The sequence below is a fragment of the Canis lupus genome, chromosome 10, assembly GCF_011100685.1.
Source record: "Canis lupus familiaris isolate Mischka breed German Shepherd chromosome 10, alternate assembly UU_Cfam_GSD_1.0, whole genome shotgun sequence".
In the NCBI taxonomy this organism is placed as follows: domain Eukaryota; kingdom Metazoa; phylum Chordata; class Mammalia; order Carnivora; family Canidae; genus Canis; species Canis lupus.
The window spans coordinates 23,663,150-23,687,237 of NC_049231.1; the positions used below are offsets into that span (position 1 = coordinate 23,663,150).

The 24,088-nt window shown below is 55.7% G+C and overlaps 1 protein-coding gene across 1 annotated transcript in view; it reads left to right on the forward strand.

Moving 5' to 3' along the window:
* ARFGAP3 (ADP ribosylation factor GTPase activating protein 3) overlaps positions 1-5,144 on the forward strand; it is a 51,307-nt gene extending 46,163 nt beyond the window's left edge. The window contains exons 15-16 of the mRNA XM_038550315.1: positions 2,146-2,267; positions 4,079-5,144. Of these exons, the coding sequence (XP_038406243.1) occupies positions 2,146-2,267; positions 4,079-4,096 (140 nt within the window). The 3' untranslated portion in view covers positions 4,097-5,144. The remainder of the gene's footprint in view (positions 1-2,145; positions 2,268-4,078) is intronic.
* The last annotated feature ends 18,944 nt before the right edge of the window (positions 5,145-24,088 follow it).

Sequence of the window (24,088 nt, forward strand, 5' to 3'; positions counted from 1 at the left end):
AGCCTCTACCTGGGGGTGCACTCGCTTCGTGTTGTCGGTGGATTGTCTGCCTTCCCCCGAAGGCCCGAGCTCTGGAACTGTGGCCATGTCCTCAGCCCTGGGCCAGGGAGCCTCTTCCTGAGGAAGCAGCTTAAACTGTCATTTCCTGGAGCCTGGAGTGTGACCCGAGTGCTCTTAGGCTCGGCTGCCTGGCCCTTCCAGCCTGCTGCCCTGGGCAGCCCCAGCCCCGGGGACACGGCACCCACTTACCAGCAGGAGGAGGGAGACTTCACAGACACAGGACACACTTGCCGTCAGTCTCCAGAAGCAGCGACAGAGCTGCAGGCGGAGCGTGGAAAGGCAGCTCCTCGCCGGAGCCCTAACGGCTCCTCAGGCTCCTTATGCTCAGGGAGCTTAGGTCGTTAGTGGGGTTAAGCAGGTAAGGGAGACGCACAGAGGCCCAATCGAGTCTCTTCCACATCCTTTGGGAGGCGGTCGGGACACGCGCTGCGTTCCCAGAGGCGGGGGAGCCAGGCCCTTCCTCTTGTCGCTTGTACCCTCATGTCTACGATGGCTGCTCCAGCCCTCGGCATCACGTCTGCATCCCAGCCAGCAGGAAGGAGGGAGAGGGAGAGGAAGGGGCTGGCGCTGGCCCTGCAAGGCTCTTCGGCTTACATCCCATTGACCAGAACCCTGCCACCTGCACTCGCCTTGTTGCAAGGTTAGATTCTGGGAGTTGGAATCTCAAGTTGGAGACTCTGGTCAAGTGCCTCTGCTGAGGTCGCCTTGTACCCTCTGGTCCAGGCCTAGGTAGCCACCTCGGTGACCCTGGCTCTGTGCACTCAGGATGTCACACTAGCTCCTCGTTTGCTCTCAAGACCCATCTTTTAGGCCGGTGGCACCAGCTGGCGAGTGGCCACTCTGGGACGTTCTTAAACCCAGATCCAATGGCTGGGCGGGGCTTCCACGCTGTTATCGGCAAAGGCCCCCAGAGCTGTGAAACTCAGCCGGAGTGGAGAGGGGAAGAGCCCTGCTCCCTGCGTGGTGGGCATGGGAACAGTGCTGGGGACAAACACTGTGTCCCTGCTGGGCGGCGGCGGTGCTGGAGGGTAAACATGTCCATCCTGTTTGTTCTCCGAAAGGGAACTGGCCTCTGTTGCTTCAGGGGCACGTGGGTGCAGAGGGGTTGTGTGCGGGGAGCTGGGCTCGGCTCCCCCCAGGACCTGCAGGCTTTGGGCTCACTCTGGGTGTGAGCACCCCCGGCTGCCTGTGACATCTCGGGGACAAAGGTTCACCAGGAAGCCCCGGTTGTCACTTGTGGGGCTGTCACCCCTCGTGTGAGAGAACACTGGGGCGCCTCACCTGCGTCGCTGGAAATGGGCTCATGTTTCTGTCAGGCAACCAGAACCGAAGCAAAGAAACCCAACAGGAAGGTTGGGGTGAGGGGTCTGGCTCTACCCGGGCTCCAGCTCTGAGTCAGAAAACAACGAGAGAGAGACAGAGACAGAGACACCCCTCCGTGCTGGCTCCCTCCCTGGCGAGCCCCGTTCTCCCGTCCTCCGCCAGCCTGAGTGGCGAGTGGGGGTCCCACCAGCTGCAGTGGCGCCTTAGCCTCACCGGTCACCCCAAAGCAAGCAGACAGCTCCTCTATCGAGAGGATAGGAGTCCAGGGGGCCCCGATCGGCCAGGCCCAGGGCACGTGCCCCCCTCACCCCGGGCAGTCCAGGGGGCCCCCTCGGAGGGAGGGAGGAGAGCCTGTACCAAAACAGGTGGAAAGGATGCTGAGCTCGCAGCAGCTGTCTGCCCTTCTGCCGGTTACTGATGACTTACCTGGCGGGTCCTGTGCTAAGCACCTGGGTGGAAGGAAGCAGCCCAGAGAGGGTGAGGGAGCTCTCCAGTGACACACAGCTTGAAAGTGGCAGTGCCAGTATTCGAACCCCCACGGCCCTAAGACCAGTACCACGTCCTCTCTCACGTGGGGTCTCGCAGCCGGTTCACGGTGGGGCTGGCACGGCCACTGAGTCCTGACGCCACCCCAGCTGCTGCTGGCGGGCAGCGGGAAGGGAGGGGACCCCACGTTCCCTGAGGCCGTCGAGCGCTCTGGCCACCGGCCGCACTGTCTGTCGCAGCTGTGGAGTGACAAACCGGCGTCTGCTCTGTGTGCAGGAAGCTACAACCTCACGAGCGTGCTGCCCACGGCGCCCGACATGGCCCAGTTTAAGCAGGGAGTGAGGTCTGTTGCCGGAAAGCTCTCGGTCTTTGCCAACGGAGTCATGACGTCCATTCAGGTCAGTGACGCTGGGAGGACATGAGCAGAGTGGGATGGTGGCTTCGAAAATGAGATCTGGACCACTCTTCAACTGCTGGCAAATTAGATTTCATATTATCGATTGATAGGTTTGCTGCAGTGTAACCCAGGACATCATGAAAACCAGAAATTGTCATTTTATTTTTGCTTACATTTTCTAGTAGGTGACTCTAGGGGAACTGCTACAGGGATCGTCGTGATCCTGAGCTACCTATTTCCTATACCGGGGACAGAGAAATAGTAAGAAGGAAATAGAAATTACCCGTTATCCCCCCCGCCCCAGGGGAACTTCTGTTAATGCTTTGGTATATTTTATTTTAGTTCTAGAATTGTATGCCTATCATTTTAAAATTCAAACAGGATTATAGTGTATATATATGATCTGACGTTCTCCATGGTGTTTTGTTACGAGCATTTCCTTGTAATTAAAAATTCTTCAGAAGCTACACTCTATGGAGTGAAAATACATGACATTTGTTTCACTCTTCCCCAAGTTGGGATTTATTTTTCTTTTAAAGATTTTATTTATTTATTCATGATAGACATAGAGAGAGAGAGAGAGAGAGAGAGAGAGAGAGAGGCAGAGACACAGGCAGGAGAAGCAGACTCCATGCAGGGAGCTCGATGTGGGACTCGATTCCGGGTCTCCAGGATCATGCCCTGGGCCAAAGGCAGGCGCTAAACCGCTGAGCCACCCAGGGATCCCCCCAAGTTGGGATTTAGATTGAATTTCAGTGTCTTAAATAAGGCGCATCCTCATATACAGCAACGTTAGGCTATCTCTTGAGGCTTATTTCAGGAACTTTCTTGTCTATGGCATCATTCTAGGATGCTCTTTTTTTAAAGATTTTATTTATTCATTTGAGAGAGAGAGAAAGCACACACAAGTAGGGGGAGGGGCAGGGGGAGAAGCAGGCTCCCTGCTGAACAGGGGGGATGTGGGGCTCTATCCCAGGACCCCAGGATCATGACCTGAGCTGACGGCAGCTGCTTCACCGACTGAGGCCCCCGGGTGCCCAGGATGCTATTATTAATATCCACAGGCAGTAGGACCCTAATGTGGGCTCTGGTGCCTCTGGAGCACCTGGGTGGAAGGAAGCAGCCCAGAGAGGTCGTTCCCAGGGAACCTGGAGGGGCTTCCCAGGTTGGGGAGGCAGTGGGGACGCCCCCACAGTGGAGAGTCCCCTCAGCCCCGAGACAGCTGCTCTTCTCACTGCCACTGATAACATAACCTTTGTTAGAATTCACAGGATGTTTCATGTCCCTGAGGTCAGCTGAGCCCCCATCAATCCTTCCGAGAAGGTGACAGCCATTATTTTATGGAAGGTCATCCCCATTTTATAGATTATCCTCCCCCTTTTATAGCTTCATTTTATGGATGCAGAAGCTGAGGTTCTCCTCCCACACGTGTGCCCCTGCCCTCCCTTGACACCTGCCTCCCAGGGGTCACCACTGGGGCTCACCCCCCCCCAGAACCTTGCCCCCCTCCCCAATGCCCTTGACTGCACAGGAGCCACAGACACACCGCAGGGGCCAGGGCAGCAGGATGCTCTTCCGCCCAGGCCCACACAGGCCTCAGCGCCAGGAAGCTGTGGTCACCCGGCATCCAGTTAGTGTCCTTTCCCAGGGCAGGGGTGGAGAATGGGGTCAGCGTGGGTGCCAGGTGCCAGACAGGCAGTGTCCTGCGTTCCCTGTGAGGTCTCATTGGGTAACACCAGCATTCAGTGCGTGCGAGAATGAGGAACCGAGGCTGAGTGCGAGTAAGCTCTTCTCTTGCTTCTCCCTGGGCAGGATCGCTACGGTTCTTAAATCCCACATGACAGTACCTATTTCTGGAGAAATTCCTCTTTCCGTGAACTGGTGACCACAGCACAGACTGCAGCGAAGACCAGCAGACTGTTTTGCCTCTTTGTCACGTAGTATATACGCATTGCTGATTTTTAGTATTTCTTTGAAGAAATTCTCATTTTTGATGTAGTAGAAGCTTTATTGTAAGTTCTGCTGTGCTTTCCTGCCATCACACGCCCCGCTTGGGGCAGAACTGTGCACATGCTTGCTTTATTTTCTTGGGATCTAGTTCCAACAGCCAGGGGCCCAGAGACCAGGGCCTCTCCGCCTCCCAGGACTGAGCACCTTCCTTGGGTGGGGGGAGGGGGGCGGGGGGCTCTGTGCTGCCAGACTGAGGGGCTACGGGCTCCCTCAAGCAGCCGATGCTACAGGGCCTGCAGAGACAACTCACAGCACACGGTTCACCCAAAAGGGAGCAGAGAATAAAAACAAAAGAAAGATTGCTTCACTTCTATTTCCACATATTAAGGTAATTTCAGAATAATGTTTAAAGTCATCCATCTGTCCCTTTGTAAATTGCTTATTTTGTATGATCTATAAATTAAAAGATAATTTTCAGCGAGTGCTTTGAAGAGACCGAAGCTTCTGCATTGCCAAGGGAATTAATCTTTCCACAAGGTGTTGTTTGAATTTATGGGAACTGTGAGGTGAGAACTCCCTGAGTGTCTTTACAAACCAACACACCGTACAGAACTGAAAATGAGGAAGGGAAGAAGATAGACCCACGGAAAATATTTTAGTATATGGGACAAGAGTAGTTGTAACGGGGTAGTTTTGTTAATATTTTTTATCTTAATCTTGGTTTTCAAAAAATTACAGAATGTGTATAAATGAATAAAGAAAAATCATTTGGCTGTGTTTTAGACAGCATTAGAATATATTGTTCAGCACAGTGAAATATATTTGAAATTTGATGAACCAGAAATGTGGTTTCAACTGAATATTTTATGAATTTTTCTTAAAAGATCAAATTTGTAGACTAAACATAATAAACCCTTGCAGCAGAGCATGTCGCCTATTTATTTATTTATTTATTTATTTTCAAATGCTCCCATAATGAATGGTAAATCAGGGCCCGTGACACGACATGGTGGTTTGAATCATGACGTAACTGCCGACAGATGTGTTTGTTGGGCGCCCAGTGGGCAGCTGCCACTCACTGAGGTGGTGGGCCCCAGGGCGGCGGCAGGCGGGGTGTCCTTGCTGAAAGTCAGGGTGTGCACGACGGCGTCTTCCAAGCCCAGGGGGCTGCGGTGACAGGACAGCACAGTCCCGGGCGCTGGAGGCCACAAGTCCCAAGGTCAGGGGGCTGTTGGGGGGGTTTCCGGAGAGGAGTCTCCCTCAGGCTTGCAGGAGGCCTCCTACTTGTCCTCACGCAGCCTTTCTTCTCTGATAGGGCCTTGGAGGTGTCGAGACTCTTCCTCCTCCTGCAGGACACCAGTCCTCTGGGATCTGGGTCCCACCTTCTGACCTCAATTAACCTTTTTTTTAAAAAAAATATTTAGATTCAATTTGCCAGCATATAGTATAACATCCAGTGCTCATCCTGTCACTTAACTTTAATGGCCTTAAGGACCCATCTCCAAACGTAGTCATGTTGGGAACTAGGGTTTTGACATATGAATTTTTAGGGGCACACCGTTCAGTCCGTAGCAGTGTAAAAAATTCCCACCCCGGGTTGGCCCTGCTCCAGGCAGGGGCCTGGCTCTGCCGCCTCCAGGAAGCCCTCCGGGGAGGCAACACTCCCTTGCGCTGCGCTGCCCGGGGCGGACTGTGCCCCCAGGCCTGGACTTCCTCACAAGGAAGGGCCTGGGGGGCCCACCCCCAGCCTGGCCGCGCCGCCTCCCGCGGCTTTCCTGGTGCGCACCGAGGCCTGGGCTTGCGTCCCCGGCCCATTTAGCCTTGGGCCTTGCTGTTTGCTCAGCTTCAGTGTCCGCGTGAGTGCTCCGTATGCGGCAAGGATATTAGTTAATAATTGTTCTGACAAAACATGTTTGGGATCCATGCATTTAAAAAGAAAATGGTGCTCCCGGGTCTGGTGGAAACCGGCCCAGACTGGCCGCCGGTTCAGCGGGGCCTTGAAAACGGTGTTTATTGTGCTTTCTTCCGGCAGCAAAGCCAGTAAGGACCAGATGATGTTGCTGAGGAATTGAGAAAGGGGGGGCGGGGCGGGGTTCACATGGCCTTAGGCGGGACCAACGCGCCCTGGAAATGGGCATCTACCTCCCAGCGCAGCAGAGGCCCCGCGCCCCCAGCTCCCCCGCCGGTGGGCCCCGCACCCCCCTGCCCAACTGCCCCTCTTGCCCTTCTTGCCCTTCTCAGTGCTCAGCCTGAAAGCCAGGTGTCAGATGCGCCCCCTCCCCAGACGCACCCAGAGTCTGACGCGGCAGCCTGGGGTCCGCTGGCCTCATTCACCTGCCCGCGCCCACCGGTCCCAGAGCACAAGCCGGGTCCTCGTGCCTGCCCCCTCCCCGCCCCCTGCACCCCCTGCTGACCCACTGCACCCCTTTCTCCTGCCCCGGGGCCCAGTCTCCTTCCTGAAGTGCAGTCTTTGAAGTCACCTTCTCCATGACCCTGATCTCCTTTTTTCTTTTTTTTTAAAGATTTTATTTTATTTCAGAGAGAGAGAGAGCGAGGGCACGAGCAAGCATGAGCGCGAGGCGGGGCGGAGGGAGAAGCAGACTCCCCGCTGAGCAGGGAGCCCCATCCCGGACTCTGGGACCTGGACCTGAGCCAGAGGCAGAGGCTCTTCGGATCCCCATCCTGCGCTGCCGCTGCCCTTGCCCAGACCTTGGCCTCCTGGTTGCTCCCTCCTGGCCCGTGTGTGGCCGGCGCCGGGCTCCTTAGCTCCCTTAGAACATGAGCTTCTGGGGGGCAGGTGCTGCTCCGTCAGGGTCACTGATCCCCCGGGGCCTAGTGTGGTGCCTGGCACGTATTTTGACTCGGGGACTTGTGTCCTGCCACTCCCTCCCCGCCCGGGAAGGTGCTGTGCAGGGTGACAGGAGAAGACAGACGCCTGGTGCTAGTGTTTTAGGCCATTTCTGCCACCAGCAGCCCCATTCTGGTTGTTCCCACCTCTTTCGCTGCCGACGCCGGGCTCCCGAGGCCCGCAGACAGTCCCATGGGCCCAGCCGCTAAGGTGAGTGGACGAGTGACAACCCCAGGACACATGGTGGACCGTGGCATTGGGGCAAGATGGGGGGGGACACGGGCGCCTTGGCACCGGGCGTGGCACCTGAAGCGACGGTGAGGACCCAGCCCAGCGGCTCCCTCCCCAGCCTGGCTGCTCGTGGGATCCACGGGATCCACGCACAGAGGCACACGTGCGCCCTCCCTTCCGTTCCCGGTCCTTTGTCCTCTGTAGTTCCTATCATTCCGCTTGCCCGGGTCCTTCCTCTCCTAGAACCAGAGCAGCCTGCTGTAGACGGATGGATGGCCGGACAGAGGGACAGAGGGATGGTGAGGGAGCAGACACCAGGGACTCTGGCCACACAGGCTGGTTTTGCAAACAGGCTTCTAGGGCCTGATCTCCCTCCCTCCATCCACCCACCCTCCTGGTCCCTCTCCGGGCCTGACCCCACACACCCCGCCCCTGAGCCTGGGTTTTCTGGGGTAGCCCCGGGGGAGTGACCTGGCTGTGCCCTGGGCCCCGGTCCTCTCTGCCCTACCGCCTGCACCAGACGTGACCTCAGTCCCCTACATCCCCAGTTCCTCCCCGGCACCCACAACTTTCCTGTCACCTGGTTAGCTGCACCCCCGTCTCTACCGCACACCACCGGTGTGGGTGCTGGCGTCCCCGGGGACAGTGCTTAGGGAAGGCACGGGTTCCCACAGCACCCGGGGCTCAGCCCGACTTTAGGCCAATACTGACAGGCAGTCAGGTCAGGTTCTGGATGTTCTTGTGAAACAACACCCAGGACGCCACTTCCTCGAACCCGATGAATCCAGGCAGCCGCCGCCCTCACCCCCACACCTCACCCCCCACACCTCACCCCCCACCTGGTCCTCCTCGGGTGCCAGTGAGCAGCACCACCTGCCAGCACCCGCCAGCCCTCACCTGCTGCTCAGGCCTCCTGTTGCTGCTCCGGTGGGCATGCAACCTCTACATGCAACCAGCCTGCGGAGCCTACGTCCTGAGGGTCCCCAGCCCCACGGCCTCCACCTGCTGCCTCTGGCCTGGGGGACTCTGCGGGCCTCGGGCCCTCCCCCAGCCCGGCCCCAGCCGCCCAGTCTCTGCAGAGTGGCCTAGTAACATCCGTGGCCCCGCCTTCCCAGCCCGGACCCTCCCTGGCTCGGAGTCCTGTTACTCTGCAGCATGGCCCAAGGATCACAGGTCTGGGGCCCCGGGCCCCTCACCGGACTGGGGTGGCCAGGCCCTGGCTCTCCTCCAGGCCTCTCCGCAGTGGCCACCTCTGCCAGGAAGGAACCCCCGGAGCGCGTGACCCAGAGCTGGTCCTGGAGGCGACTGGGACTGAGTGATGCTCTCATCACTTTATCTGCGGACAGGGAGGAGAGCAGAGCCCATGGCAGGAACCATGGGAAGCGCACGCCCCTCCGAGCGGAGTCCCCGGCCCTTGGGGGCTGGAGTGAGGCCCTGGCAGGCAGGCAGGAAGCAGCTGAGGCCCAGGACGGCCCACGGCCTGCTCAGGTCATGTGTGGGGCTGAGGGGCAGCGCCCGGGGCCTCCCAGGACGATGGGAGCAGCAGCCTCACTCACTCCAGGTGCACACACCTGTGCCACCATCGCGCGGTGCCTCTGCAGGCCCCGTGTGCGCAGGCCTGTCCCCTGAACACCGATTCACCGTTCGCCCTCTGTCCTGCTCACTGCTCGTGTTCCTCAGGCCTTGGAGGCGAGGCTCTGAGAGGCCCATGCACGGCCCCGAGGCCTCCTCTCTGGCATCAGGTGTCATACGTGTGGGGAGAGAAGCTCCTAGGCTCTCAGCTGGGATGCTGTACAAGTGGAGGAAGTCAGACTGCCCAGAGGAAACCCAACCGAAGTGCACTAGCGTGGGCCTGGGGCACCCACATGACTGGGCCTGAAGAAAAGCAACTCCAAGGAGCCCTTGGGACTGGGCTCCCCAGCACTTTATTTATTTTACAGATTTTATTTATTTATTAATAAGAGACAGAGAGAGAAAAGACAGGCAGAGACACAGGCAGAGGGAGAAGCAGGCTCCACTCAGGGAGCCAGATGTGGGACTCACATGCCCTGGGCCGAAGGCAGGCGCTAAACCACTGAGCCACCCAGGAATCCCCGCTCCCCAGCACCTTAACCAAAGAGTCACGAAGCCCTGGAGAAGTGCAAGGCCAAGGGGAGGGGACTGGGGTTTTCAGGGGCAGCAGAAATGAAAGGTAAACGTCTAGGCAAAACTACAGGGGGAAGGTTGGTTTGTGCAGGTTCCTCTTGGTAGCTTCTATCTCCTTCGTGGGTGTAAACCACCCCCCCCCCCCCCGCCCCGTCCCGTCCCCAGAGGGGGTTTGTGGCCGGCTGTGTTTCAGGGGTTCCTGCTGGCAGGCTGATAAGGGAAGCACTGGGGAGGTACTTCCCGCATCTGGTGACAATCCTCATGCAAAGTGGCACCTCTGGTCCCTGCAGGAGGTGCTGCACATATGGGCTGCTCCCCTGTCTGCGGGCTCTGGGAGAGATGGCCTTCCTGGAAGCTCATGGCAGCGGCGGGACCAAAGTCCCTGCTTTCCTCCTGGCTCTAGCCCAGGGCTGCCCTCCACACCCAGGGCCTCTCCATCCCTGAGCCAGCAGCCGTGGGAATCCCTCTTGCCCTTGCAATCCCTCTGGCTTGTCCTGCAGCCGAGTCTTACCTCCTGCCTCCAGCCGAAGAAAGTTCTCTGCTGTGAGGGGCTCATAAGACAAATTGAGCCTACCTGGGTAATGTAGGAAAATCGCCCTCCCTATTGTAAGGTTCGTAACCTTATTCACACCTGCAAAGTTCCTATTGTCTTTATGACACATTTACAAATTCTAGGGGCATCTGGGGGGCTCAGTTCGTTAAGTGTCGTCTGCCTTTGGCTCAGGTCATGATCTCATGGGTCTTGAGATCGAGCCCCATGTTGGGCTCCCTACTCAGCAGGGAGCCTGCCTCTCCCTTTGCGTCTCCCCCTACCCACGACTCATGCTCTCTCTCAAATAAATAAAATATTTTTTGAAAAACATTCACAAATTCCAGGGATGAGGGCATGGACATCTGCGGGGTCTATTTTACTTTCTGTAAAACCCCTAGTCCTCCCCCCTGGGCTCCAGGATCGCTGCCCTCTAGGTAGGACATGAGAACATCCTTCTCTGGTCATCAGGGCCACCCAAGCAGGAAGACCCCCAAATCTTGGCATCAGCAGTTCTCCCCATCTAACAGTCCGGCTGATCTGCCTTACAGTGACTCCCACTGCTGATGAGCCCCGGGTGTGGGCCCAGAGTGCGAAAGCAACATTCTGGTGCCCCGCTCTTAAATATGAACAGACAGCTAAGGGTCACCAGACTTTCAAGGAAAATATTTAAGGTGACGAGTGGACACCAATCATAAACAGGGCAATTTGGAGGGAGGTGGTCATGCAGGAGATTAAAGAAAAAAGAAACTTCGAACTATAATTAGAAGCCTCAGAGAGGGGGATCCCTGGGTGGCTCAGCGGTTTAGCACCTGCCTTTGGCCCAGGGCACAATCCTGGAGTCCCGGGATCGAGTCCTATGTCGGGCTCCCGGCATGGAGCCTGCTTCTCCCTCCTCCTGTGTCTCTGCCTCTCTCTCTCTCTCTCTCTCTCTATGTCTATCATAAATAAATAAATAAATAAATAAATAAATAAATAAATAAATAAGCCTCAGAGAGAGTGGAAAAGATACTGTATCTCTTAAACAAGGCCCGGATTCTATAAAAGAAACAACTGGAGAAGAAGGAGCTCATAGAAATAACGATGAGACAAATGTGGGGGCTACAAGGCTCAGGACATCCGGGAACAAATGCCAGGGGCTGACCTCTGAATAAGTGGGTTCAGAAAGTGAGAACAGATAAAGCAGAGGGAAGGAAATCTTCACAAAAACCATCTAAGAGCATTTCCATGGAATAAAGGACACGCACAGGTGAGCGGGTGCTGGGTATGCAACACACAACCTCAGCCAGGACACAAAGCCACTTTGCACACGGAATCCGGATGTTTCACGTCGATCATTTGGAAGTGGCAGGGTTGACTTTTGCTTCTAACAGAGGAGGAAGCTGAGGTTCAGAGATATTAGGCCTTGCTCACAGTCGCACGGATGACCCAGCACCGTGCCCAGACCTCCCCTTGACCCAGACAGAAGCTCCGAGGCCTCCCTGCCCCTCCTGGTCACCCACCAGGCCCTGGGGCCTCCCTGACTCCTAGACGTGAGCCGTCATGTCTGGGGCCTCCACCCAGAACTCCACTCAGCCCTGGATAAACCCACATTTTGGGTGATGGTGTTGGAGTGTGGCACCGTCACGCTGGAAACAAGACAGCAGGAGCCTCAAAGCCTCCCACCTTGCCCACGTCTTGTCTCCCGTCAGGATTCAGGGGGCCCTGTGTGTCCCCCTGCCACCCTACCTGTTCCACAAACTGAAAGGAAGCCCAGAGAACAAAGGGCTCATCCAGGCTTAGGACTCAATGCAGGTCTCCCTGGTTTTCCCTGGAAAACTTCTGTTTCCTACGGCCTCTCACGGCTGAGCAGCTGCATGGCCAGGTCTGCTCATGGTGTCGGGCCCCAAATGCAAAAGAGGAACTTGGATTCCTTGTATGTGACCGTGGCAGGGCCACTGGACCAGAGGGTGACGGTGCAGCGTGGCCTTCAGAGGGGGCGCCTGGGTGGCTCAGTGGTGGAGCGTCTACCCTCGGCCCAGGACATGATCCCAGAGTCCCGAGATCGAGTCCTGCATCGGGCTCCCCGTGGGGAGCCTGCTTCTCCTTCTGCCTGTGTCTCTGCCTCTCTCTGTGTCTCTGCTGAATAAATAAATAAAATCTTTAAAAAGAGTGGACTCCAGAGGGAGGAAGAGCGAAGGCAGGAGCAGGAGGCAGGACCCAGGCTTCCCAGGAGATCGGGGTGGGGAGAAGTCCCTGGAGGGCCTGACAAGGTGCTGGGTGACAGATCCCCCATCTTCCCACAAGATGTCCCACCGTGGCGCACACGTGCTGTCACAGAGGACACGGTAAGAGCGGCTGACTCGTGTGCACAGTGAGTCGCCGAGCTTTGCCAGGGCTCTCCAGGCACCAGGCATTCTTCATGCAGCTCATCTTCGCAAGAGCTCTCTGTGGTAGGAGAGTGAGAAACTGAGGCAGGAGGAGGCGCCCAAGGACAGGCCGCTGGGCAGTGGCCGAGCGGGGACCAGCAGCATGATTCCGGGCCTCCCTCCCGCGTCCCCCCCCCCCCCCCCCCCCCCCCCCCGCGTCACCGGTAGGAGGTGAGTCACGCAGCCAGGGGAGGCCAGCAGAGGGTGGAGGACGAGGCTGCCCACGCTCAGGGGCTGCTTGGGGCTCTCTACCTCGTAGAATCAGCTGGATCTTGGATTCAGTCAAGCCCCTTGGCAGTGAACCAGAAGCACACCCTCCCTGTGACATGTGACAAGATGGATAGAGACCCCACGTGACCCTGGAGGGCCCCCATACCCTTGCGACCCTAGGGAAGTGGTGGCAAGTACTCCAGACCGGCAGCCACCCCTGCAGGAAGTGGGACAGCCAGACAGCAAGGGGACTGTTTGGGTGCCTCTTTACGAGAAAAAAGATGAAAAATTGTGAATACAGGTTTTTTCAAAGATTTTATTTATTTATTTGAGAGAGAGAGAGAAAGAGAATGAGCAAACGGGGCAGGGAGAAGCCGAGGGAGAAGCAGACTCCCCGCTGAGCAGGGAGCCTCACGAGGGGCTCGATCCCAGGATCCCTGAGATCATGACCTGAGCCAAAGGCAGACGCTTCACCAACTGTGCCACCCAGGTGCCCCCCAAATTTGGTATTTTTTAAAAAGATTTTATTTATTCATGAGAGACAGAGAGAGAGGCAGAGACACAGGCAGAAGGAGAAGCAGGCTCCATGCAGGAAGCCCGATGTGGGACTCGATCCCGGGACCCCGGGATCACACCCTGAGCTGAAGGCAGATGCTCAACCGCTGATCCACCCAGGCGCCCCCAAAATTAGGTATTTAAGTGAATAAGTGAGTAAAGAAATGATAATAAGATCTAAAAAATTAACACAGTTTCACTAGGTGCCTAACGCACCTCTATAATACTTATTTCCTTTGTTTTTTTTTTTTCAACCTACATACTTTCCAATCGCCTCTTTGTAAAATGACCATTTTGTAATATATTTTACTGATGGAACAGAATGTTATTTCTGCCTTTCCTCCAGCATTGTTGATTGAATCTTTTATCATTATTATTGCAGGTGGTTTCCACCGATGATTGGTGACAATTTAATTCCCTGCATACACTTTGACCTGCCTGGTATTTGGAAGAACGTTTTGTCAACTAGTTTGTGGCTCATTTCAAGCTTTGCTGAACATAGTACACTGTGCATTGTTGAGAGTTGCACATTGCTTCCCCATGACCCATAAATCCCCTGGGCCTGGCTTGGTTTTTGCATAAATGTCCCTTTGGCTCAGTGCCGTACTTGGTCAAGGAAGTGCAAGAAACTTTCCTGTCAAGTTGTGGGTTGAGTTTAAGCCAGAACAACACCGTGTCTTCAGACGGTGGCAGATGGTAGGAAGGGTGACAGCAGACACGCTTGGGGGATGATTGCCACATCAGCCCCACCCTGCCAAGCCTAGGAGCCTCTATTGGCCCGTAGGCAGGTCTTGGGGCAGAACAGTGTGCAGGGAGTAGAGAGCCAGGAGGGGAGGCCTCTGTCGTGGTCTTGGTCACCTTTAGAACTAAGCCACAGAAATGTCCCTATATGACAGGGCTCAGAGGTGCACCAGTGACAGACAGACCACCAGGAGGGACGGGACTCAGAGTCACCAAGTCATGTCCGGAGGCCCAGTGCCCAACAGCTCTCCACTGGGACATGCTAGGGTTGGGACAGTTACTGAGAAACATGAATTTCTCTCAGACCAGAGAAACCTACAGCTAACCCCAACGGGTGATGGAGACTCCTGCCTGGCAGGAGGTGGCCGGGGGACAGCAGTTTAGAGAGACATGTCCCCAGGAAACTGGGGACTTGACCAGAGACCCAGAGGCAACCCAACTCCAAACTGCCCCTGTCAACGAGGCTAATTTAGGAAAAAGAGCAAGAGGCAACAGGCTATCATGTGAGAACAAAGCCACATTTCAGTTGTGGTAGAAATGGTCCCCAGCTCGTGGGCCGCTGAGTCCCCGCCCATCAGACATGTCAACCTCTTCCCACCCAGCAGGTGTGGCCCAGGCCACCCAGGCACCTCGGCTGAGTCCTCCTAAGCCCCGGCAGGTGGAAGACAAAGGGGACCGAGGTTCTTCTCCGGTAGGAGGAGGGCCCGCCAACTGGTTCCACTCATTGTGTGAGGCTGAGGCTGGGCAATGGCCTAAGAGGCCTCACCCTATGACTTGCCTTTCAGGAGCCAGGGGAGGGTCTGAGCCTCCAGGGTGTGAGGTCAAAGACTGGGGAGACCGGGCCCAATGGAAACAAATGCACAGTCCCGAGAGGTTCCGGGGAGGCTGGGCTGTCAGTCGGGGCCCCATCCTGCCACAGTCCTGCCCAGCCAGGCTCAGCAGGAAGCACAGCCCCGCCATTGGGGGGTGGGGAGGCTGGGCCACAGATCAGAGAAGCTTCTGGTGCCCGTGGGAACACGGCACAGCGTCTCTGGGCGGAGAATCCCAAATTCCTCCAGGGTGGGGCGTCAGGTGAACAGAGAAGCCAGGTTCCTGTTTGCAGAACCACAGGCGGGTCACCGGTCACCGTGGGGGACTCCCACGGGCTTCGGTGCTTTGTGGGGCTGCAAGAGGGAGGTTCTGGAGGTGGGGAGCAGACTCTGGAGGTGGCAGGGGGTGGGGGTGGGGGGTCAGGGAGAGAGAGAGAAGAGGAACCGGGAGACCTGGCTCAGGTGGCCACCTGTCACCTGGTGGATCTCCTAGAAAACTATTCACCAAAGCTTTGAGGAAGAAGATGGTGACCGTGGCTGAGGGTGGCCTCCAGGGCGTGGATGAGAGCAGAGGCTGAGGAGGGGCCGGGGAGCACACCCAACTGGGAGAGGACTGGGATGCAGTGGCCCCCCGCAACAGCCAGGGGCAGGGCTCCCACCTGGGCGGCACCTTCACCCAGAGTTCCCACCACCCCCGCACCCTCACCGGTGGTGGGGGCGCCTGGGTGGCTCAGCCGGTTAGGGCTCTGACTTCCGCTCGGGTCATGGTCTTGGGGTCCTGGGATCCAGCCTGAGTAGGGCTCTGCACTCAGCGGGGAGTCTGCTTCTCCCTCTCCCTTCGCCCTTCCCCCGGGCTCGAGTTCTCTTTCCCTCTGTCATATAAATAAGTAAAATCTTAAAAAATAACAATAACTGGGACTCCCATGGGAACCACACAGTTGGGTAGGGATGCTCCAGGAAGAAGGGGGGATTCAAGGCAGCAGATGCCCTCCAAAGAGGGGGGCACACTGCCTGAGCATCTACTCTGTGCAGGCACTTTGAAACCCCATAAAATATTCTCACCCTCAAGTTGCAAGTGAAGAAACCAAGGCTTCTGGAGGGTGTGAGATGGCACAGCGAGGACATGGTGGAACCAGGATCAGAGTCCCCGCCTCTGGGTGCCAAGGCCTGGCGCTCCCCGTTTATTCGTCTTTGCAAACCCGCTTTCACAGGGCCGCCTGCCTTCTTGCAGGATCCTAAGGCCCGGCAGGCAGAGAGGCCACAGCGGGCCTCTTCCCACATGCCCAGGACAAGGCGCTTCCCCAGGCTGGGCCTGGGCACATCCCTAGTCGTCTCTCCAGGCGTGGAGTTCGCACTGGTAGAGAAAAGAACCACTAACACTTTGTGACATAAAAAAACAAACAAAGAAAAAAAACATTTTGTGACATAAATTCACCAATGCGTGATGCAAGGTTGAGAACGATGATTCGCGGAACTCTCCCCAATCCCTGAATAATCACTGTCCTAAAGGTTTGTACGGGAGCCACAAAGACTGGCCAGTTCACCTCAGCCGGATGCATTTGCATATCATTTGCCTGCTAGAGTTTACATGTGCTATATTTGCATTTTCTTTACTACTATAGTGTTGCATTATAGTCCTCCAGCTTGGAGCTGGAATTCTGGCTCAAAGTGACATCCTCAGGTGTAAACGAGACATATAAATTCTAGAACTCCGAATGACGCGCTGAACATAACCAGGGCAGCGGGAGGACGATGCCAGCCCAGGCAGTGAACTGCGTGCTCTGGGCCGCAAATCTGCAGGTGCAGTGGTTCCTCGGAGAGGCCGGAAGGGGAAGGAGCTGGTAGGATGACGATGGGGAGCAGACCCGGATTTTATCAGATCCTTCTGGGCCTGCCTCCCAGGCAGTGGCAGATGCAACTTTGCCAATTAGCTTAGGAGTGGCAGCCGTTCCTTTTTGGAGACGGCGTCGTGGCTTCTTCCGGTAAACCCACTAGTGTTATTTCTGGAGCAAGCAAAAAAAAAAAAAAAACTTTCTTTCCACTACAAAACTGATTAACGGTGATGCCAAAGGCAGGGGAGATGTCCGAACTATAGAGACACCATTCAATGCTCCCTTCTAGCAAGGAAAGAGAAACATCTGGGAAGGTAGGAAAATTTAGGGGCCAAACTGTGACCCCACCCAAATTCGGAAGTTGAAATCCTGACCCCTAGTACCTCCGAGCGTGATTGTATCTGGACACAGAGGCTTCAGAGGAAAAACAAGGCCGCTGGGGGTGGGGGCCCTTAGTCCGGAAAACCTTGATCTCAGACTTCTGGCCCCCAGAACGGGGCGTGGGGGCGGGAGGAGGGCATGAATTTCTGTTGCTTTGGTTCCCGGCCTGTGGTATTTTGTCACAGCGGCCCCAGGACACGAGGACACTGCCCAAGACCGACTGCCGGCTACCACGTTCAGAAAGTACGGCATTGGGCAGCCCGGGTGGCCCAGCGGCGCAGCGCTGCCTTCGGCCCAGGGCGTGATCCGGGATCGAGTCCCACGTCCGGCTCCCTGCGTGGAGACTGCTTCTCCCTCTGCCTGTGTCTCTGCCTCTCTCTCTCTCTGTGTCTCATTAATAAATAAATAAAATCTTAAAAAAAAAAATGAAGGCGGGAAGTACGACATGCAGCTGTTAGAATTCTTTAATCCAAAGACACGGAGGGGGCAGCCCCGGTGGCGCAGCGGCTTAGCGCCGCCTACAGCCCAGGGTGTGATCCTGGAGACCTGGGATCGAGCCCCGCGTCAGGCTCCCTGCATGGAGCCTGCTTCTCCCTCTGCCTGTGTCTCTGCCTCTCTAAATAAATAAATAAATAAATAAATAAATAAATAAATCTTAAAAAAACAAAACAAAACACAAAGACACGGAGGTCACGGAATATCAGCTCCGTGCAGGGCTGAGTGGCAAGGAGCACCACGTGGGGGCTAGTAGGCAGTTTTGTCTTTTTTTTTTTTGTTAAGATTTTATTTATTTATTCATGAAAGACACAGAGAGGGAGAGACAGACAGAGACACAGGCAGAGGGAGAAGCAGGCTCCATGCAGGGAGCCCGACGTGGGGCTCGATCCCAGGTCTCCAGGATCAGGCCCTGGGCTGAAAGCGACGCCAAACCGCTGGGCCACCCGGGCTGCCCCAGTTTTGTCTTTTGGACGAAACCACTGGCCTCTGGGCTCTCAGCCTCTATCGGACAGTTTGCCAATGAGCAGGAAGGGCCTGATGGCTTCTGTGTGTCCCTGAGAAGCCGGGCCTGGAGGAGAGATGCTGTGTGCGTGCGTGTAACTGTGCCCCTTTATTTCAACAGAGGAAAAGCCACATTGGCCTCAGTCCGGAGGGAGCACCAAATACAATCAGAATGAGAGGTTGTGCACGAACGTCTTTCCATTTCTGTTACTCACAGAGCCCTGCTCTGGTGGGGAGGGAGAGGAGGACAGCGAGGAATCCCACCGGGCTGTAGCCGGCAACGATGCATCTTTCTAGCAAGCTGCAATGCCCCCTGCCCCAGGCCTGGATTTCCATACGCAGGTGTAAGCTTCACCCGAGGAACTCTGGAAACACGGGATGTGACCTCCCCCCTTTTTTTTTCTCCTTCCTGACACTGTTAATTCCAGTAAAAGCCATTTCCTTGATTTCAAATGATTGGCCAGCATGACGCTTCTCAGTAGTATTTTGTTTTGCATGGATTTGTTTTGTGGCCAAATATCACAATTTTCACGGCAAGACAAGCTGTGGGAACTTCAAGAAGATAGAAGTGTGGTGCAAACAGCTCAGTCGCTGACAGTTTGGATCTCTCCCAATCTGCTCCAATGAAACCAAAGTAATAGGGGATCCCTGGGTGGCTCAGCAGTTTGGTGCCTGCCTTTGGCCCAGGGCCTGATCCTGGGGACCTGGGATCGAGTCCTAAGTCTCACTCCCCGCATGGAGCCTGCTTCTCTCTCTGCCTGTGTCTCTGCCTCTCTCTCTGTCTGGGTCTCTCATTAATAAATAAAATCTTAAAAAACAAAACAAAATAATAATTTAACTAGCATATAGTAAAGACGCCCTTCCGTGTGTCTTGTATTTCCACACTCATGTAGTCTGTGAATGAGAGCTTGAGGTAGGTATTCCCAGATGAGGGGGGTGCGACTTGGCCACCGTCACGCAGCTGTGAAGTCGGGACCGTGCAAGCACCCCAGCCATCTGGCTCCACTGCAAGACTGCTACTCTTTATTTTGTTTACCGGGCCAAGGATTATATTAATGATGCAAATTATTAGCCGGATCTAAATGCTGTGGCTGAGGGGCGCCTGGGGGGCTCAGTCGGTTAAGCATCTGCCTTCGGCTCAAGTCATGATCTCAGGGTCCTGGGGTCAAGACCTGTGATGGGCTCCACACTCGCGGGGAATCCGCTTCTCCCTCTCCCTCTGCCCCTCCCACCCTCACTCATGCTCGCCCTCTCTTTCTCTCTCTCTAATAAATAAATACAATCTTTACAAAAATAAATGCTGTGGCAGAGCTTGAAGAAACCCTCTCCAGAGCTAAATACCAGCAGAGAGGCTTAGGACTCTGCTGTCCCGAAGCAGCCCTGGGTCAGGAGGGTGACGTGTAGTCGGTTGTGCATCTGGGACCACACTGCAGACAGAGTCCCGGGGGGCCGCTGGTTTCTGAGCCCAGATGTGATCTGAGGACCCAGATGGCCCTGTGGGAGTCAAGGTCTAGGACACATAGGAAAGCCACCAGGAAGGGCAAGCAGCTTCATGGGCAGGAGGACAGGACACTGCTGTCCACAGGTGGTTTCTTCTTCCGCCCAGAAGCTTACTTTGGCTCTAAAGCTCTTTCAGTTGGGCACCTGGGTGGCTCAGTGGTTGAGCGTCTGCCTTTGGCTCAGGTTGTGATCCTGGGGTCCCGGGATTGAGTCCCACATCGGGCTCCCTGCAAGGAGCCTGCTTCTCCCTCTGCCTCTTTCTCTGTGTCTCTCATAAATAAATAAATAAATAAAATCTTAAAAATAAAGATCTTTCAGTTGATAGGATCAAGACCCTCCAGATCATTCAGGATAATCTCCTCTACCTAAAGCCAACTGATCGTAGACATTAATCACATCTACAATATACCTTCACAGCAGCGTGTGGATTAGTATTTAATTGAATAACTGGGTCTGTGGTCCTGCCAAGCTGACCTGAACCTGACCACCACAGGCCACAAGTCAACCCCAATGGCCTATGGGATTTTCCACTTTTGGAGGAATGAGGAATCAGGAAACATGACCAAAGGCTTATCATGCAGCCTAAAGAGGGTACAGATGCGTTTAGGAAAAGACTGGTCAAACTTGTCAGCCTTCCCCTGGGGACAGGATCTGGAATTGTTTTCCAAATTATTGCTGTTATTTTTTTGAAAGAAGGTTTTGAACTCAAGTATTCCACGACTGCAAACGTACCCATAGGATGAATTCTCACATCGATGATGTGAGATACCCTCTCTAAGCAGCGCCAGAAGTACCCCCCCGCCCCCCAGCACCCTCCCCATGGGGTCTTCTCAAACTCCCATCAGCGTTGTCTGCTTTGCACTTTTTGTGTGCTGGGCTTTTCTCACTCACTAGGATGTTGGAGATCTTTGTCCGTGCTCTTGCTGGGTCACCGTGGCTTGCTCCTTCTTGACGTTGTACACGGTTCCATGGTGTGAATACTCCACAATTTGAGGACCCATTCTCTTGTTGATAGACTCTTGGGTGTTTCTGATTTGGGGTTATTATGAGCGAAGCTGCTATGAACGATCAGGTCCAAGATTTGGTGGTGGTGGGGGGGAGCATGGAGAACATTGGTGTGATTTCTGTTGTGCGTACCCGGGGGTGGGATACGCCAGTCATCCGGCCTGTATCTTTGGTGGATGTTGCCACAAGGTTTTGCAAGATGACCAATGCACACTCACCAGCAGTGTGTGGGCCTTGCCATCGCTCCCCCACCTACCTGCAAGGCGGAGATGGGACAACACATGGTGGCTGTCTCTTCCCTGGAACCCTGCTGGTGGGGATACGGCCCTATGACTTATTGTTGTGCGTCTCACTCTCACTTCCTTGCTGACTAACACATTTGCGTATCTCTGTGTTCATTAAGCAGCCACTTCCAGATCCTCTTTTGGGAGGTCATTGATTCATTTCTTCCCCCACTTTACCACATTGCCCTATAGGAGTTCACAGTATATTCGAGATACAGATCTTTGCCATACGTTTCCGTTTCAGATATCTTTTCTCACTCTGTGAGCAACCTTTTTCTCTCTCTTCAGGAGCAGAAACTCTTAAATTTAACGTAGCCTAGTTTACCGATCCTTTCCTTTACATAAATGCTCTTTGTGTCCTTTTAATGTCTTCGTATAACCCAAGTAATGAAGATATTCACTTAGTTTTCTTCCAGAAGTTTTATTGTTTTGCCTCTCTGGGTTTTTTTTTTTTTTTTTTTTTTAAGTTATTTTTACGTATGATGTGGGGAATGGTGTTGAAATTCACTGAGATTCCCATGGCTATCCCACTGAGTCAACACCATTTATTAAAGGCATGTGTTACTGTCCCTGTTGTTGATTTTCGAACACTTCCCTGGGGTCGTCCACTTGCCTTCCTGTCAGCAGCTCACCTTGCCTGTTGCCCGTTGGCATCCCCATTCTGCAGAGGAGGAGACTGAGGCTCGGGAGCCAGGGGACCTGCCGAGGCACCCAGCTGGTGCCCAGCAGCTCCAAGGCTGTCGTGAGAGAAGAAGGGTGGTGACCAGCCTGTGCATTTGGGGTGAGGTTCCAGTTCTCAGAGCCCTCTGCATCCGGAGAGGGGCTTGTGACTCCAGGGCACTGGCCCCGACTGAGAAAGTGGGAGCTCAGAGCACAAAGCGGAAGGCGGACCCAGCAGAGCAGGGGACAGACACCCTCCTGGTGGTGGACGCTGAGACATCCCCGGGGTTTCCTGGGGGAGGCGTGGACAGGGCTGGTGGGCTGAGTCTTCGTGGACCATGAGCACCCCGAACACCGAAGGCATTTGGAAATGACAGGAGTCTGCCTCTTTGATTCCTTCCTCTCACTTAGAAAAATCCCACCTCAGGCCAGGAAAACCCAGCCATGGGCCATAGAGACATAATTGGTCATTAATCTGTGGGTCTTATCCATCCGGAGAGGGGCGGAGCAGCAAGGGAATCTGCCAGAACTGGAGCCAGATGCCCAGATAATTTGGTTAGGGCCAAAGCTGTGCAGACAGACAGCCTGACAGGTCCTGGGAGGGCCCAGGCAGGGAGGCCCCAGCTTCCAGAACCACAGGCCCTCAGGGCTGGCGGGGGAAAGGATGAACAGTCATCCTAGTTTTCGGATGAGGAGGCTGAGGTTCTCAGGGCCCAGAGGCTCCTGGAGGATGAGGAGCGGAGGGTGGGTTAGGGGGAGTCGGCCGTGGCCTCCTTCCTGCCCTGTCTTCTGCTCCGGCCTAGTGGGACTGATGGGCCCTGGCCTTTCTGCCCCTCCTGCCTCCCCTTCACCCCCAGAAGGAGAGCCAGGGGCAGGTTCAAGTCCAGGGAGTCGACCTGTCACCCCTTTCCACCTATGTCCATGACTCAGGGGACAATTTCAAGTCCTCTCTCGGATCCCAAATGATTGATGCACCCTTGGCTGTGTTGTCCTTTGTCCTGCTTTTCTGAGGAACAATTTTTTAAGTTGATTAGGGGACATTCCTATCTCCTGATTGTTTTGTTTTGTTTCAAATAGAAGGTCAAAGCGGCTGGGACTGGGGGAGCCAGGGCGAAGGCCAGATATGCTCAGGGGGCGCTTACTTCTGCCTTTTGGTGGGAGACAGTAATAGGCCTGCTGAGCTCTCCCGCATGGAGACTGGTGGGGTCCCCAGACAGCAGGACTGGGGCCAGGCGGTGGGTGTGGCTGGAGGCCCCCCACCCCCTGCCAGTCTCCACTCACCCTGGCCCTGCCGTTTGTTTTGGGTTGGAGGGTGCTCTCCTTTGTGGGAAGAATTTCCAATGTAAAATGTTGGCCATGAGTGGGGTAGGGGGGCTCACTCCTTCCTGCCAGGTCTGGGCCCAGCTGCACACACTCAGGGTGAAGAAAAGCCTGGCCCTTGGCCTTCTCGCTGAGCCCTGGGGTCCTGGCGCCTGGTCTCCCACTGGCTGCAGCCTGGGCCTCTGCCCGCCATCTGCAAAATAGAGACAGTTGTCCAGTCCCACCTTCAAGGCTGTGGCAAGATGCAAAGCGACCTGGTTGTCACGCTCCCTGCCCATGTGTGCTCACGGCTTCCCCTCCTGGAGACTCATCAGTTTGGTGAACAGATGCCCAGAAGGCCTTGGAGCCAAGCCAGCCCCCTGTGGATGCTCTGTGGCCAAGAGCCATAAATGAATGACAGGAGCCAGAGCTCTGGCCTCTGGGAGAGCAGGACTCATAAGATTATAGTTTATGTGATGATGGACTGGCTGTCCGGGTGCCGGGCTGAGGCCATCGGTCGGTGGCTGGCTGCGTGCTTTCATCCCCGGGCCTGCGAGAGGCCCTGCTGGGGCTGTACCCGGCCTTTGGCAGAAGCAGCCAGGCACCTGGAGAGACCACCCCGCATGATGGGACATGCTGGGGACACCAGGGAGAGGAGGGCCTGGGACACCCATTGTTCTTGGTCCCCTACCAGCCTCCGCACTGGGGACCCCGAGACCACGACTGTGCGGCCACTCGGGCAGCGCCCCCATATGACATGGCACTTGAGCTTTACGAGAAGCTCCCACTTGATCCTGGGTGCAGACGCCTCGTAAGAAAGCGGGGGAACAGGCAAGCTTTGCCAGGTGCTGCACTCCCAGCCCAAGCCAGAACCTTCCAGGCCCCAGAACCTGCCATGGGCAGCACCGAGCCAATTTCTGCTTCCAGAGGTGAAGTGACAGCCGGGGCCCCGCAGAGCAGGACGCCCGTGGGACCCCCAGCAGGATGTCCCTCTCACTGTGCTGCCCCAGCTGCCCTGGACCTGGCAGCTGGAAGGAGTGGCTTTAAGCATCAAGGGCAGAGTGGACGCAGCACTGCGGGCTCCTCTCTCCTCCCCCACCAAAGAATCCCAACCTCCCTCTGGGGTGGGCCACACCCCGCAGCTGCCCCAGGGCTGTTCTCCCCACAGCCCTGCCTGCAGGCCGGGCCAGGAGCCAGATTCCGTCTTCCAGAGGAGAGAGCTCAGGTCCAGGGAGGGCAGTGGGCTTGGCCAGGACCACACACGATCCTGAGGTTGAGGACAGAGTGTGCCCAGCCGAGTCTGGGACTGGGCAGTGATGCAGGAGCACCCCTACCTGGTGCAGGGGGTGGTGAGAGCCACTGGGCCCACGAGGCTGGGGAGGGTGCACGGGCAGCTCTCAGGAGAGGATGGGGCTGGAGGGGGCCACAGAGCGGTC